The 23,820-nt window shown below is 51.4% G+C and overlaps 7 protein-coding genes across 7 annotated transcripts; 4 read left to right on the top strand and 3 right to left on the bottom strand.

The window, feature by feature from the left end:
• Window positions 1–32: 32 nt before the first annotated feature.
• On the bottom strand, window positions 33–2,351 carry PV08_08197 (uncharacterized protein; the record flags this gene model as incomplete). Its single annotated transcript, XM_016382523.1, has 2 exons — window positions 33–97; window positions 161–2,351. 2 exons carry the CDS (start codon window positions 2,349–2,351, stop codon window positions 33–35), a joined length of 2,256 nt encoding a protein of 751 aa, XP_016233226.1.
• Window positions 2,352–3,377: 1,026 nt separating this feature from the next.
• PV08_08196 (uncharacterized protein) lies at window positions 3,378–4,061 on the top strand (the record flags this gene model as incomplete). The annotated part of the gene is made up of 1 exon (XM_016382522.1): window positions 3,378–4,061. One exon carries the CDS (start codon window positions 3,378–3,380, stop codon window positions 4,059–4,061), a length of 684 nt encoding a protein of 227 aa, XP_016233225.1.
• Window positions 4,062–6,448: 2,387 nt separating this feature from the next.
• PV08_08195 (uncharacterized protein) lies at window positions 6,449–6,775 on the top strand (the record flags this gene model as incomplete). Its single annotated transcript, XM_016382521.1, has 1 exon — window positions 6,449–6,775. The coding sequence occupies one exon, from the start codon at window positions 6,449–6,451 to the stop codon at window positions 6,773–6,775; it is 327 nt and encodes a 108-aa protein (XP_016233224.1).
• A 1,982-nt stretch (window positions 6,776–8,757) lies between these two features.
• Window positions 8,758–10,979, top strand: PV08_08194 (uncharacterized protein; the record flags this gene model as incomplete). The annotated part of the gene is made up of 2 exons (XM_016382520.1): window positions 8,758–9,007; window positions 9,055–10,979. 2 exons carry the CDS (start codon window positions 8,758–8,760, stop codon window positions 10,977–10,979), a joined length of 2,175 nt encoding a protein of 724 aa, XP_016233223.1.
• Window positions 10,980–12,751: 1,772 nt separating this feature from the next.
• PV08_08193 (lipoyl(octanoyl) transferase) lies at window positions 12,752–13,855 on the top strand (the record flags this gene model as incomplete). Its single annotated transcript, XM_016382519.1, has 1 exon — window positions 12,752–13,855. The coding sequence occupies one exon, from the start codon at window positions 12,752–12,754 to the stop codon at window positions 13,853–13,855; it is 1,104 nt and encodes a 367-aa protein (XP_016233222.1).
• Window positions 13,856–16,699: 2,844 nt separating this feature from the next.
• PV08_08192 (uncharacterized protein) lies at window positions 16,700–19,536 on the bottom strand (the record flags this gene model as incomplete). Its single annotated transcript, XM_016382518.1, has 8 exons — window positions 16,700–17,205; window positions 17,340–17,780; window positions 17,852–18,079; window positions 18,148–18,207; window positions 18,283–18,443; window positions 18,514–18,669; window positions 18,744–18,941; window positions 19,019–19,536. The coding sequence occupies 8 exons, from the start codon at window positions 19,534–19,536 to the stop codon at window positions 16,700–16,702; spliced, it is 2,268 nt and encodes a 755-aa protein (XP_016233221.1).
• Window positions 19,537–21,192: 1,656 nt separating this feature from the next.
• PV08_08191 (uncharacterized protein) lies at window positions 21,193–22,926 on the bottom strand (the record flags this gene model as incomplete). Its single annotated transcript, XM_016382517.1, has 7 exons — window positions 21,193–21,274; window positions 21,329–21,892; window positions 21,962–22,233; window positions 22,283–22,548; window positions 22,604–22,667; window positions 22,718–22,804; window positions 22,855–22,926. 7 exons carry the CDS (start codon window positions 22,924–22,926, stop codon window positions 21,193–21,195), a joined length of 1,407 nt encoding a protein of 468 aa, XP_016233220.1.
• Between the last annotated feature and the right edge of the window lie 894 nt (window positions 22,927–23,820).

The following is a 23,820-nucleotide window of genomic DNA, read 5'->3' as shown; positions in this document are numbered from 1 at the left end:
TGGTCAATGGCTTCTCGCCCGTCGGTTGCAGCCTATCGTGAACGGCTGCCCCAATTCCATGGGGTGTAGGGATCATCTGGCTGAACGTTGAACATCACTATTATGAATGTTAGCACATATAATAACTTCAGGGGTAGAATCTCCAGTATGGAGACCATACTTTGACCAAAGGTGCCAAACGCCTCATCTAACTGAGTGTCAAACTCAATGCCAGGATTGTCGTGCACTCCGCCCAAGTCGAAAGAAAATTCTGCATCCCCTTCCCCAGTCAAATTTGTTGCTAATGAAGCCGCAAGTCTTGATGGCACTGAAGTCGAATACGACTGATTAGAATACAAGCTGGCTTGATCATTCAGGGAAGGCCGATCGTCGACTACTTGACAAGGTGGAGCATCGCTGTTGAAAGAAGCGGTTGCAGCATTGCCCTGCTCGGCAGACACCACACCTGCTCTTTGATTTTGTAAAGCATTGTCCATCTCTCGTAGTACAGTGATTCGCAGGAGAGCCGTTAGCAACTGATCGATATGTCGTGCGATTTGGCTACTGCTTCCGAGATCTCTACAAGTCAGGATTATGCGCATGATGCCAGCCTTGGCCTCTTGCGCAAGGGAGCTGAAAGGCTGTCTCGCAGGCGGAATGCACAGAATCACTCCGGCAGTGAAGAAATGCATGAAGGCAAAGGAAAGGCTCAGATGGTGATTGAACTTAGCCATAGGAACCCGAGAAATTCTGAGAGCGGCATCAACGGCTACCTCCAATGATCTTGAAACAAAATTCTGGCTGGACGATAACGTAGCTCCTGCAGCCATTTTGTGCTCGAGTAACGGTCGATGGATCAGGATCAATGTGCTGTCATAGGTCACTTGTAGCACCATCGCTTGAAGATAGAAGATTCTGGTCTGGCTTTCTCCTACGTGAGTCAGGTCGTGTAGTTTGGCAGGAAAAGGACCATTGGGATCGACATTTTGCCAGTCATCCCACGAGAGATGCGGTGGGACCTCTTTCTGCCACGCCCCAAGCAAAGATTCGATGTGTGAGACGGCACTAATCAGCGCTTGCTGATCCTCTGAGGAGAGAGGATCTCTCAGGCGAAGGAGGCGGAACGTGTCCAAAGCCCTTCGAGTGATTGTGTACAATCGATATTTGAGGACGTGGAAAGGCAGGCGGGACAATGTCGAGATAAGATTATCCGGCTCGTCCGTAGTTGTAACTTCAAGAGTAACCACAGTATCATCCATTTCACTGAGAGGTTGCACCTGCGCAAATTCTGCATCCAACCCCGCTGGACGTCCATATATCATGGCAGAAAATGTATCTGCCACGGTAACATGATTCCAAGTGCGATGGCGAACCTGTAAGGCGATCTGTGGATGGTCTTCCGGATCCTCGCAGTGCAATGCTAATGCATATGCAGTTCTCACTGCCATGCCCAGGATACTCCATGCCAGACTAGGAGAACCATGATAGATATAGTAGGTACCTAGGAGGATGCATACTTGTACCGTCTCGATTTGTGAATCATCCAGTAAATCAATGAGATGGATGCGTATCTCACCAATGAAGTCTGCGAGGAGCGATCTTGCGTCCAGAGCGTAAGTAGCCAAGACAGAATGGCCTGCCCACTCGGGGTCATTAAGAATGCATTTAAGGGCCATGGCTGACGCTGTCAGCATCGTCATGATTGCTGGCATGTCTTGCCTTGTCCATGGAGAGCCACTCAGTAGAGCGTCTGCCCGAGTCATGAAGCTCTGTTGATGGAATAGATAGATGAACCAGTGGACACGGTCAAAGTATGCCTCCAAGAGGGTATGCATCACTGTTGGCGGCGGCATGATCATGCGATGGAGTGTCCATCTTGAGGTTGAGCGGCGGAAGACACCTGGATCCCCCGGAATCGTAGAAGTGATACTCGGGGAGGCCAGGTCATTATGCCTGAAAACGTTCTTCGCGAATCCAATCACGGATGTATTCGCACCAAATTGTTGACTCTCATTGGGACTTTGGTCTGGGGCATCCTGGCGTTCCCCACGGGGAGATTGATGCTGGCCACATGCAGCGGGGACCTGTGCATTCGGGCTGGCACTAGGCTGTGGGAATGACGGTATACTCGTCGTCGACGACGACGATGATAATAAGCTCGTTTGATGTGCTCCTGCACGGTTTGTGTGGGCAGTGGACCGTCGTCGACGAGCCGGGGATGCTCGATCACTTCTAGCTTTGGGAGGAATGAACCGCGCCTCACATTCGACACCAGCGCGTACACATAGCAAACAGGGTCTCAAGGCATCGCACTTCAACTTTTGCTTTCTGCAGCGCGCGCAAGCCTGAGTAACACGTCCGGTGGAAGACATGGTTGGTGTAAGAGGAGTTATGTCAACGCCGCCTCAAAGAGACATCGCCCGGCAATTTGATGCGGAGAGCCGGTGGCTCCAACCTCGCTAGCCATAGGATTGGCCGGCAACCACCAGGCCGAGGCCCAGACTGTGGGTTGACATGGCTGCGATGAAGGGGAATTGCAAAGGAGAGTGGAAGGCGAGGCAGTTCCAATTAGAATGCTCTTCTAGAAAACCCGAGAGTCGGTTTGATGCATGTGTGGCTGTGAACTTCCGGCGGAGGCTCCGGCGGAAGACGTCGCTCTCTGGGCTAGTAAGGCTCACTAGGCCGAAGCAGGAGGAGTCTAAGATTATCATGGCATCACGACAAGGGCTTTTTGGCTACTCTGCGTTTCTTCCCATAGGAGCACCGGGACGGAGTATTCCCCATCTCCTCGTGCCTTGACGCTCTGGGGAGTCCGTCTGCTAGCACATCCGGCGGACGGACTTGTACCGGAAAACAGGAACGGTGACTGGCAATCTGCAACCAGAGCACATCTCGCTCGACGAGCATCTTTGCGGGGTTGAAAGGAGGCTCTTCCTCTTCCGTAGTGCTTCGCATCGGCATAATCATAGAAAGGTTGCATTGGTCAAGCCGCGCGAGGGCTGCCATGTCGGCGCTGACTATCGTCCGAGAAGAGGGGCCAGCAACTCAGATCAACATCTTGAGACCGTGTTGACATGGTCCAGGGCTATTGCACCAGAGAGTCTTGGTTCCCCACAGATCGATGAGAAAGTGCCTAGCTTCACCTTGAGGTCCCGGTGGAACAAAGGTGTGTACTCGTACCTGCATCGTATATCGTCCGCCTCTTTTCGCTCAACACAAATACAACTTCCAACGACCACAGGTGTCTCCCCACTCAAGCGAACCTCCATTCTTCTTCAAAACGGCCACGAGTATCAAGTTAGTATTCGTACTAGAAGACCAACAAGATGTTGAGAACACGCAACTTCTATTCACATCCTGGCAGGGACCATGCACTGGTAACTTCTCGGGGACTGATCATGCCTGAAGACTTTGATGACGATTTTCCAAGCGACCTTTACTGGGAACCAAGCCAGATCGAGGATGACCAGACAACTTCGAGCGTAAGTTCGCCACCAACTCCGTCTTCCGACATCTCGGCCTTCGTCCCCAGCTGGAAGCCATGCTCGCCCAGGCTAGAAATGGATTTGAGCAGCTGGGATGCGACTCCGGAGTGGATCAAGCAGTCTTCGAGGGGACGGCAACGAGCCTGGGACTGCTCCGAAAGTGATCCCACAGGCGACTGTATCCAGGACAAAAGGCTTCGGTACAATTATCAATCTGCCGACTACATGCCAGCTCCTATCATAATTGAATCACAAGAACCAACGCAAGAACCGCCCAAGGAGCCAGATGTACCGCTTCGATTTGTGACTGTGACAGCAGACAACATTTTGTCAGGTGATATCCACCGTGCGCAAGGAGAGTGGAAGCGAGGACGACCGAGACTCAATAAACCCACTTCGAAAAGGAAGGCAGCGACAGCCACTTGCTCTGAGCAAAAGTATCCAGCTCGGATGAGAGTATCTCACTCACCATCAGGTATTGGAACTGTCGTCTCTCACGCATCAGAGCCACATCATCAGAGTCTCTTTCAACCTGTTTTCGATCATCTCCTGGTTACCGACCAGGAGCGCACCTTCTTCTCCGCCCTTTTCTCGTAAAGCTCTTGTCGATTTAAGAGCGAAAACTGATTATTGGACACAAACTATCATATCTGAAGGTCGACACAGAGGGCCGTTGGCAGGTTCTTGAGGCTGTATTAGCCCTGCTCCAATGCCTGAGCGACAGATCTGAGTCGAGGACGCTCTAGATCGTCCATCTGGCATGTTGGGATCACAGCCAGCACTCTGAAACCATTTGCAATCAAATGCTCAGAATATAAGGCTTGCAATTTGAAGTACTCGTGAAGAACCAGTTGCAAGTAGAAGCCAATTACGAAGATGTCACGGCTCAATGACAATCTGTATGAGATCCAAAATTCAGGGGATTGTTGGCTTCTTCAGCAGAAATGAGTACAATGTTGTTCACAAACAAAGAGACCCTGAGAGTCTAGATGAGCAAGCAAGATGCACAAATGGTCAGTTGTCACAAGACCAGTTCAACCATCCCTCAAGCAAAGAAGCAGCGGAAGATTTGAGAGGGAAACGCAAGGATCACTCGGGTTCGAGTATTCTAATGGAAAGGATTGAGACCCTGGTTCTTCACTGAACCCATCAGCAGGAACGTACCTAAGAGCCATAGTGAAAGATGAGGCATCCAAGGTGGTTGATCCCCGCGTCCTGGTTGATACACAGTAGCCCAGATAGGGAAACTGCGCCGACAGCTTGGCAGATTTTCTCCGACTAAAAGCTGCTCTCGATTTTCTTTCTACACATTATTTGGTCGGCTCAGTCGTAACTTGCTGGACGCGTTTCTTCTTTCACTCTTTCTCAACAGCCGCAAGTATATGTGATGTCAAACGGTGCGTACTATTGTCCTCTTCTAAGTGTTCTGAATGATGATTTTTATACAATCCAACTCCAAGAGCATTGCGTTCTGTGAGGAATTTCAACATCTCTAGAATTACGCTGACATCCTTCGCACCTCTCCTGTCTTTCAAACACCATTCGGAGTGGACGCTGACAATGAGAAGATAGAGGCCACCGCTACAATTGTTCCTTGTGTTGATCACATGTCTCTCGAATGATTTCTATTGAAAAGGTACGATCCCACCCCGATACTTCTGCGCTCCTTATGTGATGACCCAACGACACGAAAGGCATTCCTCAGACTTAATAACCATGTGGAATCTGTCTCTTACAAGTTTCAGCCTTGTCTGATTTTGTCCCTGCACAATCAATTGTCTCAATCGCAATCTGTCGACGTCCTGCTAACCCGTGCATTACAACAGGTACTTCTTCCACCTTCCACCCTCCTGTACCTTTCTTCCATGACGAATACTTGAACGAACGGGCGGACAGACTGCGTGCGCAATTCTGCACTTCCATGAAAGCAAGACGTACAAATCTTGTGGATGTGTGAGAATCTGCGACACTTGTTGAGATTTCGTCAGCTGATCGATCGCTTCAAGAGATGGCTGTTGTAAACGAGGCACATGGGAGAAGTTGCTAACTGTGTCTGCTTCCAGGTACATATCTCTCTGAGTCATGTCTTGTCTCTTTTGGTTTTCCGTGCATCATATGATGAACATTATTCACACTGTTTGAACCGAGCAATGCTTGGGCATGAACGTATCTTACACTGAAAATTCTGATTTAATGAGGTATGATCCTTGACTCAGCTTGATGTTGCGCCGCTGACAACAACTGACAGCCTGAATAGATGCCTTTCCCTCACACATGTCTCACCTGTCTCGTGTTTTGAGGACTCATCACTGACGCTCTGGGACCAGGTGGGTTTGACGCGAGATGCTCGGTCAATATCCTTTGCAAATCGGTATGTACAATCCTCCTTCGTCTCCACGACACCTGATGATCTCATGTATTTCGCTGTGTTCTTTCCGAATCCTTTATGTTGAACATACATCACCTTGGAGAACTGATGTACCTCCTCATCTCATTTCCCCTTGAGTCTCCTGCTGAGGGCCGGACTAACACTTTCCATAGTAGCCCTTTGCTGTAGACACAATCTCAGAACTTGGAATAGACATGATCCTGGAGTTGGAAATGGAGGTCCCCTGGCCTGGATCCGGGGACTGACTGTTTGGAGACCGAACTATAGCTTGTACTAGACAATGGTGACAACAGAGTTTTTGCCATCATGATAGCAATAGCTATATGCACATTCGATTGCTCTGTTTTCTGATACCATTTGATATTGTTAGATCTCTCGGTACGAACCGTAGGCAAGCTCCCTCGACTACAATCACGTGTGCGTCCTGCGTGGTTTGTCCGAGGCAGAGTGGAACTGATTTTCTCCAATCTACAATTCAAGTATCAGTCCACTCGAGGCGTGCATAAGAGCTGTTAGAAATATTGCGAGCTCCTGATACTTAGCCACATTCATCCGATTTACCAACACTCATCTTGTTCCTTCTCTGCCGTCGGCCATGTCAGGCTTTGGATCTCCTGGCGGTGGTGCCGTGAGCGTCAAACCTACGCCTCCAGAGCGAGGCTCTTTCCCTCTCGACCACGATGCGGAATGCAAGCACCTGATCTCCTCTTACTTACGATGTCTACGACGACAAAATCCTCCTGGAAGAAACAATGAAGAGTGCAGAATTCTGGCAAAGGGATATCTCAATTGTCGCATGGAAAAGGGTCTGATGGCCAAAGACGAATGGTCCAATCTAGGTCTGACTTTCGACGAGACGGCAGGCGATGGCAAGCAGAACAACCTGGATGAACAAACTAGCCCAGGAAGTAAAAGCCGATGATGCACGAATTTGAGGAGCGAGCGGTTACTAGCAGATCACTACTTATCCCTTTTGCCCAACTTGCTACAGCAGCCAGGTGAATGGGTGGTTTTGTTGCGAGCAGGAACCCACCACAGCCTCCCATCAGCCTTGAGAGTCCTGCGCACCAACCCATGCAGGCACAGAAGAGCGCGTTAACAGGAGGAGCGGCATCGATGGGTTCTCACACGCTGTGGGTCTGAAGAGTCGCAAACCTACACGACATTAGACCTCTTGAGAGAGACCGTCACCAGTGGCCTGCGAACTCTTGACGAAGGATCCCACCATGGTAGCACACCCGGCTTGATGACATGAAAGTCTACAAGTCCTTTCGCCGTGCCCGGCCGCTGAAAGCAAGAAACCAGAACAACTACCTAGGCAATAGCATGGCCAGCGTGCAAATGACGGCAGTGGTCATCGCACGTCTCCGAACGTCTATACCAGATATGGAGGTCGCAGTTCTGGGAACATGTGCATACATACTTTTGTCACTTTGCCCATCACGGCGTTCAGAAGGAGCGTGTTCTAGCAAGTAGCAGCCAGGCGATGAGTTGATTATCTTCGGAATGTGCAGCAGCAGCAGCAGCAAATGGAAGTGCTGACTGTTCTACTTGGGATTGTCACCATTAGAAATAGAATTTGTCCCGATGGGTTTCTGGGACAAGGCAGGAGGACAAAAATGCCGGTTTACTGGACATAGGAGACAATCAGCGGGCTTCCAGAGACCTTACTACTACATCTAGGTACCTGTATACCGTGCAAAAATCCGATCATGTTCAACAGTTCCCCTGCGTCTAGGCAATATGCAGCCCTGGTAGAGTGAGATAGGCCGAGGAGCACTGTAGCATCAACAGGACAGAAAAATCAGTGTGGAACAATGCTTGCTGTCCCTGAGAGACGGCCCCAAGGGCTGTGCCGTGTGTTTAAGGTCGAGGCCCGTTCCATATTGTCGATCATCGATCCAGCCACTGTCTATCTACGGAGGCCGCTCGTGCTCCTGAGACATTATCCGTATTTCATATCGTGTCTTGTTTTGTTTTCACGCTACAATCCTAGACAGCAGCGACGAAGGGACAAACAGCCGCCCCTCATGAGCTTCAAGGCAGTCTCTACGGCACTTCACAGCCTGAATCGCTGCTGTACTGTGGTGTTCTCGCACCACCGGGTTCACGACAGCGAACATGCAGAGGACCGCCAAAGCCATCACACAGCGAGATACAAGTTAGTTGTGTGTTGGTACAGTTGATCCGAGGCATGAATGGGATGAGGAAGGGCCACCGCTCCTAGTACGGGCACATGGAACACAAGCCAGTGGCATTTCTACTACCATCATCACCATCGCCACTGCTCAGGTTGATCCGTCATCCACCATCCGGCCAGATTCCGCCTCACGGGGCCATCGCCATCTTACAGTCTTCCGTACATCAGACAATATTAAGGTACTGACCCCTTGTAAAACACTAATCGGCTTCGACAGAATTTTGGCGCCACGGCAAATGAGGCAATGACTCCTAGCCATCCTCAAGGCCACCTCAGGATGGCGCAAGCTTTGAAACCATTTCTCTTCTCCCGCAGACTACACGCTAGGTTCATTGGGACCACCGGCGTCTTTGGGGCGTGGAAGCGAGCGCTCAAGCATTCCCGCAATTTCAAACCCTGGTCATTCGCGTGCATCTAATACCAATTCCGCCAGTGAGCATCTAACGAGCGGTTTAGGTAAGAAGGCCACACCTCTCCTTGTCAGCTTGTTAGTCACGATACAGATACAAATGGCCCCCAACTCGATGAAACCCTAACCTGGGACTCCAGGGCCTCTATCAACAAAGATAAACGCTACGTGGCAAGCTCTACTCCGTGAAGCCTGAAGATATTCATTTCATGCCTCCCACAAAGCTTTCGATCGATCCTAACATTTCGATCCCAGCTATCAAGACATTCCCCGTTGACTCTCATGTCTGTGTGCCATGGCGACAAATCAAGTCCCTGTCTATTCTGCCCTCCCCAGCAATGACGAAGACCAAACACAAAATCACGAGTTGGATCATGTCGAGCCCACAACAGCCCCCGTAGTACAAAGCCATCCATCGGAAGAAAGAAGTGAGCCTCTCCTGGTCTCTACGACCCCCGGAGATGACTCGCCTCACGAGTCCCCTAATGGTTCAGTGCACCAGCGCAACACCGAGGACTCTGTTACCCAACCGCTTTCCTCAAGACGTAAGATCTAGCTTTCTGTGTGTTGCAAACACTGATCAGGCCAACAGCAACCGTCGCCGGAGCTGCTACTTCACCGCCGCAGAGATTGAAGGCTGACCGGCGGCACTCATCATTCAGCACACTGAAGGAGCGCATACGTGGTTCACTGACCCCGTCGCTTCACAACTTGCTCGAGAAAGATAGCTCAGGAGAAGGCACGTCTCGAGAGTATCGCCGAAAAACACAACGCAATCGTCTGTTGCGTTTAACGGTGGGCGAGTGGCTTAATACCGTGATACTGTGCGTAATGTACTTCGGCATTCTCTACGCTTATTCGCAATCCACGGCTATCAGTGTGCCTCAGCGGAGAATATTCAACGCGCTGACTACTGGGGTGTCTCTCTTACTCGGTGTGAATTTAGCAGCCTCGCTCCGGAGTTATGCAAAACTGCTGCGCTGGCGAATACTAGCCGCTTGTTATCGGCCACTGGAGACTTTCGACCTGGTCATGGGCTGCGACAGCCTACTCAACGTGTTCAAACTTGTCTACAAAGCAAAGAACCACAGGTACAAATATCTCCCTTCGAGAACGCAGATATTCTGCGTCTTGTGGCTGCTTGTCCATCTAGCCGTCACCGTCTTGGTAGGTATTATAGGCTTGAACTACAATCTCGACACCTCACCTTACAAGGTGCTCTTTCGAAAGGGAGCAGTGAACATTTTGGACTTGGACTCTCTTTGGGGGGGCACTGATGACTCGACTTATTTGTCCGATTTGTATGAGATCCACCTCAAGGGTCTCGCAGGGATTAATGGAGACGAGTACAGCTTGTCTGACCTTGACGACGACTTCTCTTATGTTACGTGGGAATACGATGGCTATCCACCCAACTACTTTGGCGACGGCGCTGGACGCACCGTTTGGTATTTCCAGGATCTCAACGGCGACGACCTTAGCGAAGTGGCCATATCTACACGGCACATACAGACCCAGGCCAACTGTACCGGCTTTAACGTGACCGAGGGACAGTACGGGAATCTCTCGTATGTTGTGTTTAACGATGGGGACAAGGAGGTCAACCGCTCATTACCAGCTGTGCCTGGCTATGGCAGCTTGATGACCGTGGCTCATATGAACTCGACCTGTGGTGAAAGATGTACTAATGTAGAAGGCTTTCAAGCTCTGTCGGATCTTTGGTCGATTTCTGAGGCCGTCTACTTCACGTGCACCAATACCGTTGGTCATCCAGTCGACCCGAAAGTCAAACTGTCGTCCAATTATTCGGTTTCTGACCAGGTGGCGCGCATGCTTGCTGGGGCGATCGGTTGGGACAAGATGACACCGACTAGACAGAAAGATGGCACATTGGTGCAGTATCAAATCTACCAGAACATCACGACTGTCGGCTTCAACGGTTGGGTTGACCAGCCGGATGCTGACACCATGGGCGACATAATTTCGAGCTTTACGACCGGCCTAATTGCAACGCTAGACGCTTCACAAGACCCAGATTATAGGGAAAACGTCGATGACGGCAGGCAGCCGATTCCCGCACAAGTATTACAAGTGACGTGGAGATATGCAGGCACCATTCTAGCTATCATCCCATTCATTCACTGCTGCACGCTGGTAACGGTCATCCTATGGGCAAACAAAGCAATCATCAAGGACGATAGTCATCTTGCCATTTCAAAAGTATACCATACGTTTCTCAACCAATTGGGAGAGCAGGGATGCCTCCTTCGTGGCGATCAGATTGTCCAAGTACTCGCAAACCCCGATGTTGCTTATGGCTGGCGAGAGAGCAACGAGCACGATGGTGCGATGCATGTTGATGTGTTCCAAAAAGGTCGAGACCAGCCGAGAGCGGAAAAGCCCTTTGTGGAGGGTTGGTACGATGGCAACAGTAGAATTCCACTCGTGAACGGCTTTGGGAACGCCATGGGCCTAAGCAGACGCTATAGAGACTTCGATGCAGCCGACTACTTTTGATTGCATTTGTTTTGCTTGTCAGAAACCTTTTGCTGTCTTGGGTGACAGCATCTCTATAAGGATTTAAGGACCCGGCATCCGCTTGATGCTTACCCAAATATCAAGACCATTGCACTTTTAGTAACAGCAGAACTACTATCAAAGGTTACATTGCACAGCTGCATTTAACAGGCTCCAAATCTCAAGACCCATCCTTGTCGTCTTTGCGGCGTCTCGCTGGGGAAGATTCGACGAGGTTGCTGAAGTCGTTTGACGCTTCGGCGAGGTACTGACTGAGATAATTGCAGTACTAGACGACGTCCAACATCAGCAAAGACACTGGTCGGTGGGTACGGAAAAGAGGACAGGGTTCTGTTAGAAGTGAACGTGAATGGTTGAGCTCACCTCGGCAAGGGCTAACTCGGTAGGCTTCTGAGGTCGAGTGTCAGCTGGAGAGACAGGAGAGGCAGCAGAGGAGGGCTTCGGTTTAGAGCCTGACTGTTGTGTGTCTTCAGTCGGTCGACTTTCGTCGTCTTTATCAGACGCTTGGTGGTTTTCCATGCTAAAACAGGGTGTCAAAAGACAGTGACCAGGCATCACAAGCACGAAATGGATCGGAGTGGCTTTCCGTTATCCCAAGTCCGAAAGTCTGCACGGGGACAATTGCTCGACATGCGGGAGGTCGATAACACTGGATCGCAACTTGGCGAATGTTGTTGTTGACAAGCGAAGAGGTCCTGCAGACAGCCATGGCTGGACGGATATATCTACGAGGGAAATGAGGTATACCGGATATTGCGAAGGGCTGACTTGTACAGAACCAGCCATTCTTGGGACTTGCTCACCACCCCGTAGATAGGAAAAGGGACCTGCTTCCGCTTGGAGTATGAACAGAATCATACCATGCCGAGGAAGAAGTTTCAGAGGGCGTGGCGATCGACAAGTGACGCCCAATCCAACGTCTGAGTGGTTCGAGATCAGAGTGCCTTGCATATGCACAAGATTCAGTGCAAACTCCTAATCCGGTAATAGTTCGAAATCTGTGCTTAGACAATGCTGGCCATTGGGCCTTGTGGAAGAGCTCGGGTCATGTTGGCATTGTCCGAATTCTGGTCGGTGCTTGCTCGGCTGGAGTTTGGGGCATACTGTATGCTTGTGGGTTTTGTACAACAAGTCGAAGAGTACCTAGGTACCAAGCTGGCCATGGATGAATTGCAGCCGATATCGATGAGGAGTTCGTCAGCATCACCACGAGGTACATATGATGAACGCAGGCTCAATGAACCCAGGACAGGGTAAGGCTACCTCCCCAGAGAGCCTAGCCTTAGCCTAAATAGAGGGCCTAATTTGAGAGCCTAGAGGGCCTAGAGAGCCTAGAGAGCCTAGAGAGCCTAGAGAGCCTAGAGAGCCTAGAAAGCCTATGAGAGGAGCACCTGGAATATCCCTAATGGTGCTTAGCAGTCCCCACCTGGGCCGAACTTCTTGGCGACGCTTAACTGGACGTGAGCCCACTGTACCCGAAAGCCAAAGCCCGAATATTTTGTTTTTGGGAATCACTTGTACACAGTCGACTGTAATCCATCCCAAACACCGAGTCCGTCTCGACAATTCCTCCGACTCCGACGGTCGAGCGATATGGTACGATAATACACCACCTTACGGACGAGAGGGAAGGGCCAGTGCACACGATCGCAAAAACGCAGCTTGCTTGCTCAGCTCAGCAGGCGTTTCGGTTTAAGACGGCTCCGCTCGCCACCAATATTGATGTGGTCAATAGCACAAATAATAATGCCATGCGCCTAGCACACTTGCACATCCGTCGTCTGATCCCCTATAGCCATTCACTGACGTTGCAGAATGCCATACTCGAGCGTCACTTCACGTACAAGGATGCCGTCCGTGGCCTCAACGACGCGCCACCGCCCGGCGAGAATGTCGCGTGCCGGGCGACCGGTGATGGCGGCGTAAGCACCAGTCCGTCGGCCAAGGCATCTTCTTCACCTGCGTCAATGTCGGCGCCGTTGCCGCGGACAGCCTCGGCTTCAAGAAATGCACATGCATACAAAGACTCTGTCCCGCAGTCCAGCAACAGCGTCTCCATTCCCTCGTTCTCGAGCACCCTTCCGCCGCCTGATCCAACATTGCTGACCTTCTCCACTGACCCGACGTACACCGTGGGCCGGCGCCACCTCCTCGCAAACCCCATCTCTCAATCTCAGCAGAACTTCCTCACCGCCGACGGCCTGGCCACTTTCCACGCCTCTCCGCGAGGCGGGCTCCTGACCTATCATGCCCCCGGCCAATTGACCGGCTATCTCATTGCAGACCTGCGACGGCATGGAATCACAGCTCGATGCTGGGTGAAGATGCTGGAGGACAGTGTCATGCGCACATGTGGACATTGGGACGTGCAGACAATGAGAACAGACGACCCAGGCGTCTGGATCAGGAATGAGAGAGAGCTGGACGGACAGGATCCGCAAGCAGACGAGAGCCCGGTCGACCGCAAGATATGTGCTATTGGTGTCCAAGTCTCACGGGGTGTCACGTCGCATGGCGTTGGCCTGAATGTGTTCGACGCAGCCTTCCCACAATTCGTCAAGGATGGCTATGGATTTACGCCGGAGCAAATCCGGTCTCCAAGCTACGATCCGCGAAGTGAAGGTTACTTGTCCTGGGGCTTCAGCAGAATCGTCGCGTGTGGGCTGGAAGGGAAGTCGGTGACATGGTTTGCACGTGAAGGCCCTGAAGACTCTCCACAGCCACCGGCACTAGAAGACGTCGCAGATGTTCTCGCACGCGAAGTCATGCGTGGGTTCAACGACATGAAAGGACCCCAGAAGGAGGCCGTCAAGGGAGTCTATCGCATCGAGGAGAGTGACATTCTCGCCAGCTGAGAAGAGGAGAACATCCCGCGAGATGAGCTACTACCGGTTGGCCCTTATCCCGAAAGTCGGCAAGCCATCAGGACAAAACTTGTGTTCATACCCCATGCAACTGGAGCCGAGGACAGCGAGATTGCTTGATACATTACGAGCTTTTCGTTATTCGATGGCTTCTGCGTCGGACGATTGTGGTCTCGATCACCGCCCTGAACGAGGATGACCCAACAGACCACAAGCTACGAAGTCCGGTCTATGTGCGGAGACATCATTGCCGTAAAGAAGGCTGGCTTGTTACTCGAGGAAGCGAGTCTCATCCCTCCTTAACTGAATGCCCAGTCCCTCCATGCATCGTTCTGGATAAGAGGGCATGGTCGCAGGGCATGGTCGCCATCATGTACGACTTACAACAGGCGCGAAAGGTGGGCACCGTTTCGCCAAACGGTATTGGCTCATTGGCAATTGGCAAAGGGAAGGGGAGTATGTGGAATTCCTCGAAGGGCAAAAAGATCAGTCCGTGTCCCAAAAAGGCAACCAAAACGTCTCGACATGGGAGTGCTCGTCAAATTCACTCCGTCCTGGCGCCTAGCAGTGCCATCCGGACTCGCACACTACTGGTCACAAGGGAACAGGGTGGGCAGGGTGCTGTTGTACAATACCAACGCCTTGTTGGCGGGCCACCTTGCCTGTCTCTTGGTGTAAGATATGTGCCAGCTTGTTCTCGCGGTGAAGGCTGCAGGAGGCCCTTTTCGGCACATCTGGCTCTCTGTGGGCGTCAGGACACGCCACGTCCACGACGGGCAAAGGTGCTTCTATCTCTTTTGGCCTGCATCTCGTAACATATGCGCCAACGCAGGGTTCTCGTCAACGCATCAATCACGGCTTGTAGGTCGTGGTTGATAGTCAACCTCTGACTCGTTTTTACGTACTGGGTGTGCTTACTCCGTAGTTCTGGGGGGAGCGGGGGGAGGGCAGAGTTGATCGCTTGAGCTGCAGATGTGGCCAAACTGTTGGGATCTCGGATCTGTCGCTAGCATGTTCAGCTGAGCTTCGGTGAAAGGAGTGAAGAGAGTCCTCAGGCCGACGACTGACCTATAGGTGTCGTATCTAAATGTACGTAGTCCAGCCTAACCTAGACCACCCCCTTCGTAGTTTTAACGACCCTGGAAGTTCACCAACCAACTAGTACGGATAGTCAACTAGTTGTGCCGGGGGGGCTGGGATGTCGAGTTTCTTGTTCTGACCACTCCGCTCCGTATGATCAGCGATGATGACCCTGCGAGCCACCACTGCCTCAGCTCGTGGGATGTGTGTGTGTGTGTGTGTGTGTGTGTGTGTGTGTCCGAGTAATTTAAAAAAAACGTACCGTACGGATAATCCCATGCTACAGTACAGTGCTCGAGAAGCGAGAAACCCCGGAACTCAGCCAGCCCCCGTCCGGGGGGGTTTGTGCAAGGAATTGGAGGCTAACAAAGGTACAAGCCAGTACTCCATATCATGTATGTAAAGCGTAGTCAGATCGGCCGCAACAGGGGGGTAGACGGGGTTCTGCGGGCGACAGGGGGTGCAGGGGCCACGGGAGCATGTTACAATATGTACAGGGGGGGTCTCGACTTCTTGGGTCAGGTATTGTAGGTTGTAGGAGGGAAGGGGAGGGCGGTCCGGGGGGTGGTGGTTTAGAGGTTCTTCCCGTGACTATCAGTTAGAGGTGTTGTTTTTGTTGCTGTCGTTGTTGTTGTTGTTGTTGTCGTCGTCGTTCAGGACGGAAGAACAACACCACCACCACCGACGACGCCTGAGAAAGAAAGAGGGCTCGAAGAAAAGAAAAAAGAAAAAAAAAGAGGCCTGTTGCGGTCGCCGGTGAACGAATTGGACGTCTGTTTGATCCGTCACGTCGTGTCGTGTCGTGTCGTTGTCGTGTCGTGTCCGGACTCGGGATCGGGATCGGTAGGTTTACTTCAACGTTAGGTACGTTAGGTACGGAGTACGTACCTAGGTACTCGATCGGAATCACTGTACATTGGTTGGTGCTCGTGCAGTCGGTGAGTGGTGGTGTAACACTTGGGCGCGTTCTGTGAAGGTGTTTTTTTGAGGCGTCTTTCTTTCTTTCTTTCTTTCCCCGGTCAGGTAAGGTGGGTTGCGGAGGGGAGGCGTACAGTGTGATCCCGTATTCCCTTTTTGTGCATGACTACTACGTACCAGGTAGAGTTGATCGATCGCTTTCGGTTGACTCTTCGACGACGACAGCATAGAGAAAAAAAAACCCCCACCGGCGACAACCTGGGACTTGAGCAAAGCTGGTCACGAAAACGGGGGTGACCCAAAAAAAAAAGGAAAACAGTGACCACTTGACAAGCGATGAAAGAAAAAAACAGGAACAGCCGCCAAAAAGGTGACCTCGTCGTACCTATGTACATGTGAGTACTACCTGACTCAAGCTATCATATTAAAAATTGGTAAATGTTCAGTACCAGGTACTACTTATTACTTACTATACGTAGTACGGTGTATTAAGCTATCACTAGGTATTTTTGGACAGGTGTGCAACATCACAGCAGGGATGTACATTGCAAAAACCACCAAAAGGACGCATAGATATATATGCAAAGACCAAACCACAACTTTCTCTCCACGCAACAAGCCGCAATTTAGGATTAAATGTTCAATGTTCAAACGCCCCGTTCCCATGGTTTCAGTTTCACATGTAAAGTAGATCATGATACCCCCCCTGGTCCCCCCGTATGTACATGTTTCACACATAGATCAATGTATATGCATGGTGCTTGTTAAGGTCCAACGAGAAACCTGAAAAAGGTCCTTCCTTACCTGGTCACTTGCTCGGCGACTCGGCGGACACTATTATAGTAGATATACACCTGCCGCCGTGAGTGCGGTGAAAACCAAAACGCTCATGGTCGTGGAAAATTGTGACTCGAGCGGGCGCGTGGCCGAGTTTTTGGCCGAGCCGTCAGTCGAGTTGTTTGTGGATGTTCCGTTCTGCGAGTCGGATCCGTCACTCGAGGAGAGCGAACCAGAATTGTTGCCGCTCTTGCTGCTGCTGTTGTGTGCGGCGGTGGTGGTGTCCAGAGTGTCGTGGGACGTCAAGTTCCAAGCGCTCAGTGGAATCTGCTTGGTCGTGTTGTTGGGTGTGTAATCCGACCAGTGCGGCGTGAACACCACTGACACGGTCTGCGTTCCGGGAGCGATGTCGATGGCAAGCACTGTCACGCCGGTGTTGGGGAGATCTGTGCCGTTGACTGGCAGAGGTGGACTGTCGGGTAAGCGGACGGCTTCCATGGTTGTGAAGACGAGGTCGCCTGGGGATGTGATTTCTGCGACCACCGTTTTGCCGTTGAGGGTTAGGACTGCGAGAAGAAGATTTGAGTGTCAGTAAAAAGGGACTTCATAGTGCTGATGTCAAACAACAACCACGACAGCCAGCGGCGGCGGCGACGACCACCGTCACAGAAACATGGTTGTGGCGGGCGTGGGCACTTACGAGCTTGCGTCGAGTTGTTGATCAATTCGACCGTTGCGTTTGTATGAACTCTCCATTGGCTTGATTCTCCGGCGTTGACAATCTCATCTTGAATGAGGACTCGTTTGCGGCCGTCCAGCAATCTGATACCTCGCTTGATCGAAGTCGCCTCGTAGAACGATGTCAGATCGGCAATGTAAAAGGCCGTGCTGGAGTTGGTCGTCGACGACAATCCTGTCGAGTTGAACGTGGTGACGGGGATTCCGTTGACGAGTTGGTTGCTCCCGTTGTACAGGAGCGTGTTCTGGCCTATCGTGCCACATCTGTAGTACAGCCAGCGCGGGCTGTCTTGGTTTTCGCTCGCAAAGTAGCCCGGTCCATTGTAGTCGTTTTGGCAGAGATCGCCAGCCCACCGTTCTCCCATGGCGTCGAGGACAAAGTCGCCAGCGTCGAGATCTCCGTCTGAGCAAGTAAACTTGTCAGCCAAAATTTATTCCAGATATCACGACAGAAGTCATTTCGGAAAAACTTACGTGTCTGGTGACCCATCAGGGTCGAAGCTTTCATTGCCACATACAACCCGTCGTCATCGGTCCAGCTAGACCGCATCGACGCCCATGAAGTGTTGACGTAGGAAAAGTAATGATCCAGCTCGAGGCCGTCGGACCACTCGCCCGAAGGGGTGTCCGTGTCGTACCAGAACATGCTCAAAGGATCCGCGGCGTCATCTTGGTCGCGCTGGTATTTGGTCCACCTAGGTTCTACACCGGTGTCAGTTTTGGATGCTTCGTCTCTTTCGTCGTTGACTCTGAGGGACATCAAAACTTACTCCCCAGATGTTTGCCAAAGAACATCAGTGGATTGGCAGTGGCAGTGATCTTTTCAGGTCCTATAATCAGCCACCAAAAATTAGCCCCGATTCTCTCGGACAAGGAAAGACTTTCCACAGCTACATTGTACATACCACAGTCACCGTAATTGAACTTATCCACCATGCCCTGGCTGTAGATACGGAACAAGCCGGTCAAGTTGACAGCGGGATTCGCGGCGAGCGTCCCTTGGTCGGAGCCAGTTGCACTGGTGAGAGCGGCGGCAATTTGAGCAAACGACTGGATGCCGAAATACCTGTTGGGTCAATCAGGTGAGTACACGGCCGAAAAAAAGATCTTTGAAACGGCATGAAGGTGAGACGAACCAGTAATCAGGCGTTTCCAGCCAGGTGCCGTCGCTACTGATGGCATGAGCGCAGTATTCCTGCGAGTTGGCAATCGTGTCGGGAAGGATCTGTGCCGCGGTACCGGTAGGATCTTCATTGTAAATGGCGAGGGCTCCGAGGAGCAATCCTCCATTGCTCACGCCTAAATGATAAGGTCCATCAGCACCGGCGGTATGTGGTGGTGCTTAATAACGGCAGACGACAACAACAACGTACAGTTCCAGTTTCCACGCACGACGGTCCACCAACCCACTCCTTGATCAGCAAAACAGTCGATGCCTTTCTGGAGGCCCAACTCGATGATTGACCACATGAGGGCATCACGCTGTGCAGGGGTCCATGCATCGTACAGCCAGTCGTATGCATAGGCAAACGCGGCCGTGAACTCTGCGGTGTCGAGAAAATGTCTGGGAGGAGAGCAAACAGTGAGCAGATTGCAGAAAAAGCCTTGGGGCTTGGTGGCCTCAAATGAGTGTCTCTTTACCTCGAGTTCCAGTTGTCGCCAGGCCGGCCAAAATACTCGGTGCCGTTTCCGGCCGCGTGTTGAAGCTCCTCCCATGTTCGATTGACGTATTTGACGTCGTTTGTCAAAATGTACGCATACGCCCAGTGCTTGACTCTCAACTGAATATATCTTGCCACCTCCAGGGTACATCCGACGCTGACATTGCAATCGTCAGGATACGGGATCACGGGCTCGCTATACAGCTCGTTGGCTTGGTCGATGATGGTCTCGTTCCATTGGCGCAGGTAATCGTTTTTCGCAATTTGAGCTCCCAGGCCGTTCCACTGGTCACCCGAAGCGAAGAGGCGAGGGTGCTCGTTGACCACCGACAGGGCGTCGCGTGGCAGCTTGTGGCCTTTCGCACTCGAACTAGTCCCCCATGTTGACTCGGCGCCGGCCAGCGAAGGCAGGACGAGACACCACAGGGTCACCAAGACCAGACTACACGTCGTCGGCCACGCGCCGAGTCTCTGAGTTTGAGCTCTTGGCTGCTGCATCTCCCAAGTCGGCGAGGAATTCTTGGCTGGAGGAAGGAAGACATGGTGTCGACCCCGACCGGGGAGCTTGTTTGTAGATAAAAGCGCGCGCTCGAAATTGCATGGCACCAAATAGAATTCGCATGGGGTAGCGATCTGAAACCCTGATCTAAAAATGTTGGAATTGTTGTGTCCCTGGTGGAGAGCTCAGAGCGCCATCGGCCCATGGTCGAAATGATCGCGGGTCTAGTCGGTGGGTCTATGCAACGCCACATCAAGCGAACAGCCGGACAATTGGGCGATCGAAGACTTTGACACTTTGTCGGCTGCCTATCTACGGATACACCTCGCAGCACGTCGCGTTTGGTTTGACTTTGTCGAAGCTTAACAGTAGAGCAACAGGACGAGCGGAGTAGCCATTTCCGTGGCACGCTTGACGTCCGTCCAAAGATACAATACAAATACCTCTTGTTGGCTCTCTTATTGATTGGGATACTTTGTCGACTCTCTCTTTGGAAGCTCGTGACCAAAGCTACTGTTGCGTATTCGAACAAGACGAAAGTCTGTCCCAGGGATTCCGCCAAAATGCCAGTCAATCATCCTCGACTCTGGCCACCACATTTTATGTCAAAGACGAGCCATAAACGTGTTACCGGGGATGGCTGACCTAGACTGTGAGTGCTCGCTCCCTACGGGAGATGTCTAGACATGTCCGCCGTACAAGACCGTACAAGGAAAATGTACGCAGGCCCGGCCGCTGAGGCTTGGACGAGTTCGGCGTCGGGCCGGGCATTCCCTGCGCGAAACTCGCGAAATAATATGGTACCCTGGCTTGCCCGGAAAAAAAGACACCGACCCAAACCAACAATAAAGCCTACTCTACACGCCCTGAGGCCAGAATACCCAAGCAGCCCAGGCCTTCCAAGTACGAGGAATCGCTTCGGCGCCTGTCCACGCCAACATTTCTTCCCCAGCAAGAGCTTGGGATCGTGCGACAGTGTGGTCTGCACCAAATGGCCTTCCTGGGCCCCATGACTTGAGATCAATCGATTTGAAGCGACGGGTCCTAGTAATAAATCGAATGGAATTTCAGACTCCTCTTAGTCCCGGCCTGGGGTTCATATTGCCCATCACTTCAAAGATGAACATTGTCTCTCGCCACTCCCTCTGTCTCTTTGGAGACATAGTTCATATTTTCCATGGCCGGGGTCTAAAAGTGGAAGTCAATCGACCAGATTTCTTCATGACACGCCTTGACTCCCCGTTTCTGTATCCACAAGCTTTCCTTAGACAACTCGTGTTTGCGATAACGACAGATCACAGCTTTTGCTCGGTTTAAGAGAGGAAAAAAAAGAAGGTATTAGACTTCCACGCTGAGAATCAGGAGAGGCCATTCAAGCCCCCGTCGCCATTTTCCTTAGAGAAAGAAAGATCATTCGTCCCAGCATCCCAAAAATCCCTCGATACGCCATGCCAAAGGCAAAGAGAAGGGAAAGCCTGAAACACCCAAGTATTCATGTAAGGACAGCGGGTATATTCACGTTTAGCCGTGTGCTAGCACCTCAAACCTCCGTGGGCCCTCCAAAGTGCTGATCTGGCGCTCTCTGGTCACCGTGTATGAAGCACCTGTCATATGTGCCGAGTAGTACGGCCACAATCATGATCATCAATTCGTTCTCATTTGCCATATTCATCTTCTGCCTTCCACATATTAGGCTGGAACTGAAGATGTGCGAAGTGGGCTGTCGATTGGGTAGAACTATAGCCATTGATCAGCAGTTGCAACTATGAGGCGGAGCAACAGGAGACATACTTTCCAAATGCCGCGGCATCCAGTGGGAGACTCTGATGTTGATACTGTTGATAACAGACCAGACTGTAGCGAATGCGAAACTCCTGAGGTTTGGGGTTGCTTCCTGCTGAAGCAGGTGTTGGTGGTGAAGGCGACACTGATCGGTTCCATTTCGAAGCTTGCGAATCCGCTGGAAGCGCGGAGGAAGAGTAGCTGCGTAGAGGAGTGGGCTGAGATCTAATCGCCAAAGCAGGAGGCTCTTGTCGATGCTGATGTGTCATGCTGGGCATTGTGGTCGTCGGAAAATATGATGTCCGAGGTAGAAGCGCTGGATCCTCGTAGACCATCGGCGGAGCTTGTTGATAGGGAGAAGAGTATGGATTCATCGGGGACATTGGCGACGTGGTTGCCAGATTTTGTGAAGCCACGACATTTGCCTCAGGAAACACAAATGAATGCAGATTGATAGTATCCATGTCACCTCTGATGAAATTCTCCTCGTATGCTGGAATGTACTGAGGTGTGTGAGTTTGCATGAGAACCTGTACCGGTTTATGGTCTTTGTAGATGATATCATAATGACCACTGTTTACGCGGTTATTGGGATTGTCACTCTGAGGCAAGCACATACGCAGAAAAAGATGAGTTACTTACGGTCTGTAGATCAAGCGGATACTTGACCAATTCTGAGAATCCTCAACAAATCTATGCGGAGTGACTTCATCCCCTGCGCTTCTGTCCAAGTACAGTACCTCCAGCCCGATATAAGCTGGGGCAATCACTGCATCATTCAGAGCTTGAAGACCAATGTGTTCGATCTCTTGATGCGACGGCTCGATTCTAGAGTTGCAATACTCTGAGACTGGCATGACCATGAACGGTGCGTAGCGCTCGGAGTGGATTTTCATGAAGGAGCTGGTCATCATCTGTAGTGCATTAGCAATAATACACAGCAATGATCATGTTCGCACGAACCTTGAAGTGATAGACAATGGAATTCGAGGAGCCTTGGTCGTTCAAGGCTTCCATGAGAATCTTCTCACTCTGCTCTCCGCGTTGGATGGCGTCTTTGATCGCATCAAAGAGATCCCATGTGTAGTCGAACATGTCAACGAGGAGATCGTAGTCAACACCAACGGCTCGCATGGTTTGCTCGAAGCCTTGCAGGCGCTCTTTTTCTCTTGCGACAAGACCAATATCTCCAGAGCTCAAGAGAATCTCGAAGTAGCCGAACATGGCACCTATATTCCTCCACAATCAGTATCTTGGTCAACTCTTGAGCGAAACCGTTCATACCTCGCCAGCCGCACTGACCGTCACCTTTGATGGAGCGGTAGGAAGCATGTGTCCTGGCCAGAGCCTGGAGTCCATCAGCGTAGGTCCCATTGTTCAGGAACAACTCAACAATACTGTTGTTTTCACAACATAGGTCTGATCAGCCTGGGCGTATTCTGCAACAAGGTCGGAAACTGGTCTTTTCTCCCCGACAAGTGGTCCCTATCACATGTCAGCGAGAGTCCCATACGCATGGGCAAAGTTGGGCTCACCGGCAGGTCAGCCTGGTACTGGTCAGATAACCGTTGAAATTGCTCCATTTCATCGGCGTCTGGGGTAGTCATGGTGGATGTTGCGTGTATGGATGGAGGCGGTGTGTGGTAGCCGTGTTTAGCGTAAATGCAAGCAGATTTCTCGTAGGTGAGATGCTCGTAGGTATGAGAATACAAAGGTTGGGTTTGAACGGGCCAACCAGGAGGCGCAGGATGAAAGCCGTAATGAGTGTGGTGTTGAACTAGATGCCAATGTAAGTCAAATGTCATTTCCCGGTCTTGCTCCTGTGTTGGAAGGTGAAATTTCTTGTTTGTAAGGTATATCGACGGGACGAGACTGGTCGACGGGATGGTGAGTTCTGTCAGAGCGATTTCCTTTGGCCCGAAAAGCTAATAAGATGATTCGAGAGGAGATCACTTTTGACTGTAGGATAGAAAACTTAATAGCCTTGGATCATTTCCAGCGAAGAAGACAGCGTGTGAAGCGTTGATGCTCTCGTGGGCTGTGGGCTAGTTAAAGAACGCTCGTGGCAGACTCTCGGCTCGTCTCGTTGGAAAAAGTGGATCGACTCTTCTGTGGGATAACGAGACACGAGAAGCTCTGCAGCCTAACAAATGTTCCTCTTGATGACAGGAAGGATTTCACTTGATGCGAGACAGATATGCTGGACGGGATTGCGGTCAGAGGCTGCTTCCAGGGTCTGCAGGGCTAGAATCCCCGGAGGTGGTGTGTTTTTGATACTTCGGGGAGCGATGGTGATTCCAGGAGTGGACCAAATGGAAACTGGCGAGAGCGCGCAATGAACAGCTTCATCTGCCACCAACAGGTGAGCAGACTGGATCCCAAACCGGCATGAATCTGGTGAAGGCGTTAATCAAGGATCATGGGGGTGGGCGGGCGCTGCTCTGCGATGGCGCCGGGAAATGCTGCTATCGCTGCAAGAGGGATAAGCGACGCGAGAGAGA

The sequence above is a fragment of the Exophiala spinifera genome (assembly GCF_000836115.1).
Source record: "Exophiala spinifera strain CBS 89968 unplaced genomic scaffold supercont1.6, whole genome shotgun sequence".
Taxonomy (NCBI): domain Eukaryota; kingdom Fungi; phylum Ascomycota; class Eurotiomycetes; order Chaetothyriales; family Herpotrichiellaceae; genus Exophiala; species Exophiala spinifera.
The sequence above is the reverse complement of the archived record's forward strand: the minus strand, read 5'-3'. Positions and strand labels throughout refer to the sequence as shown.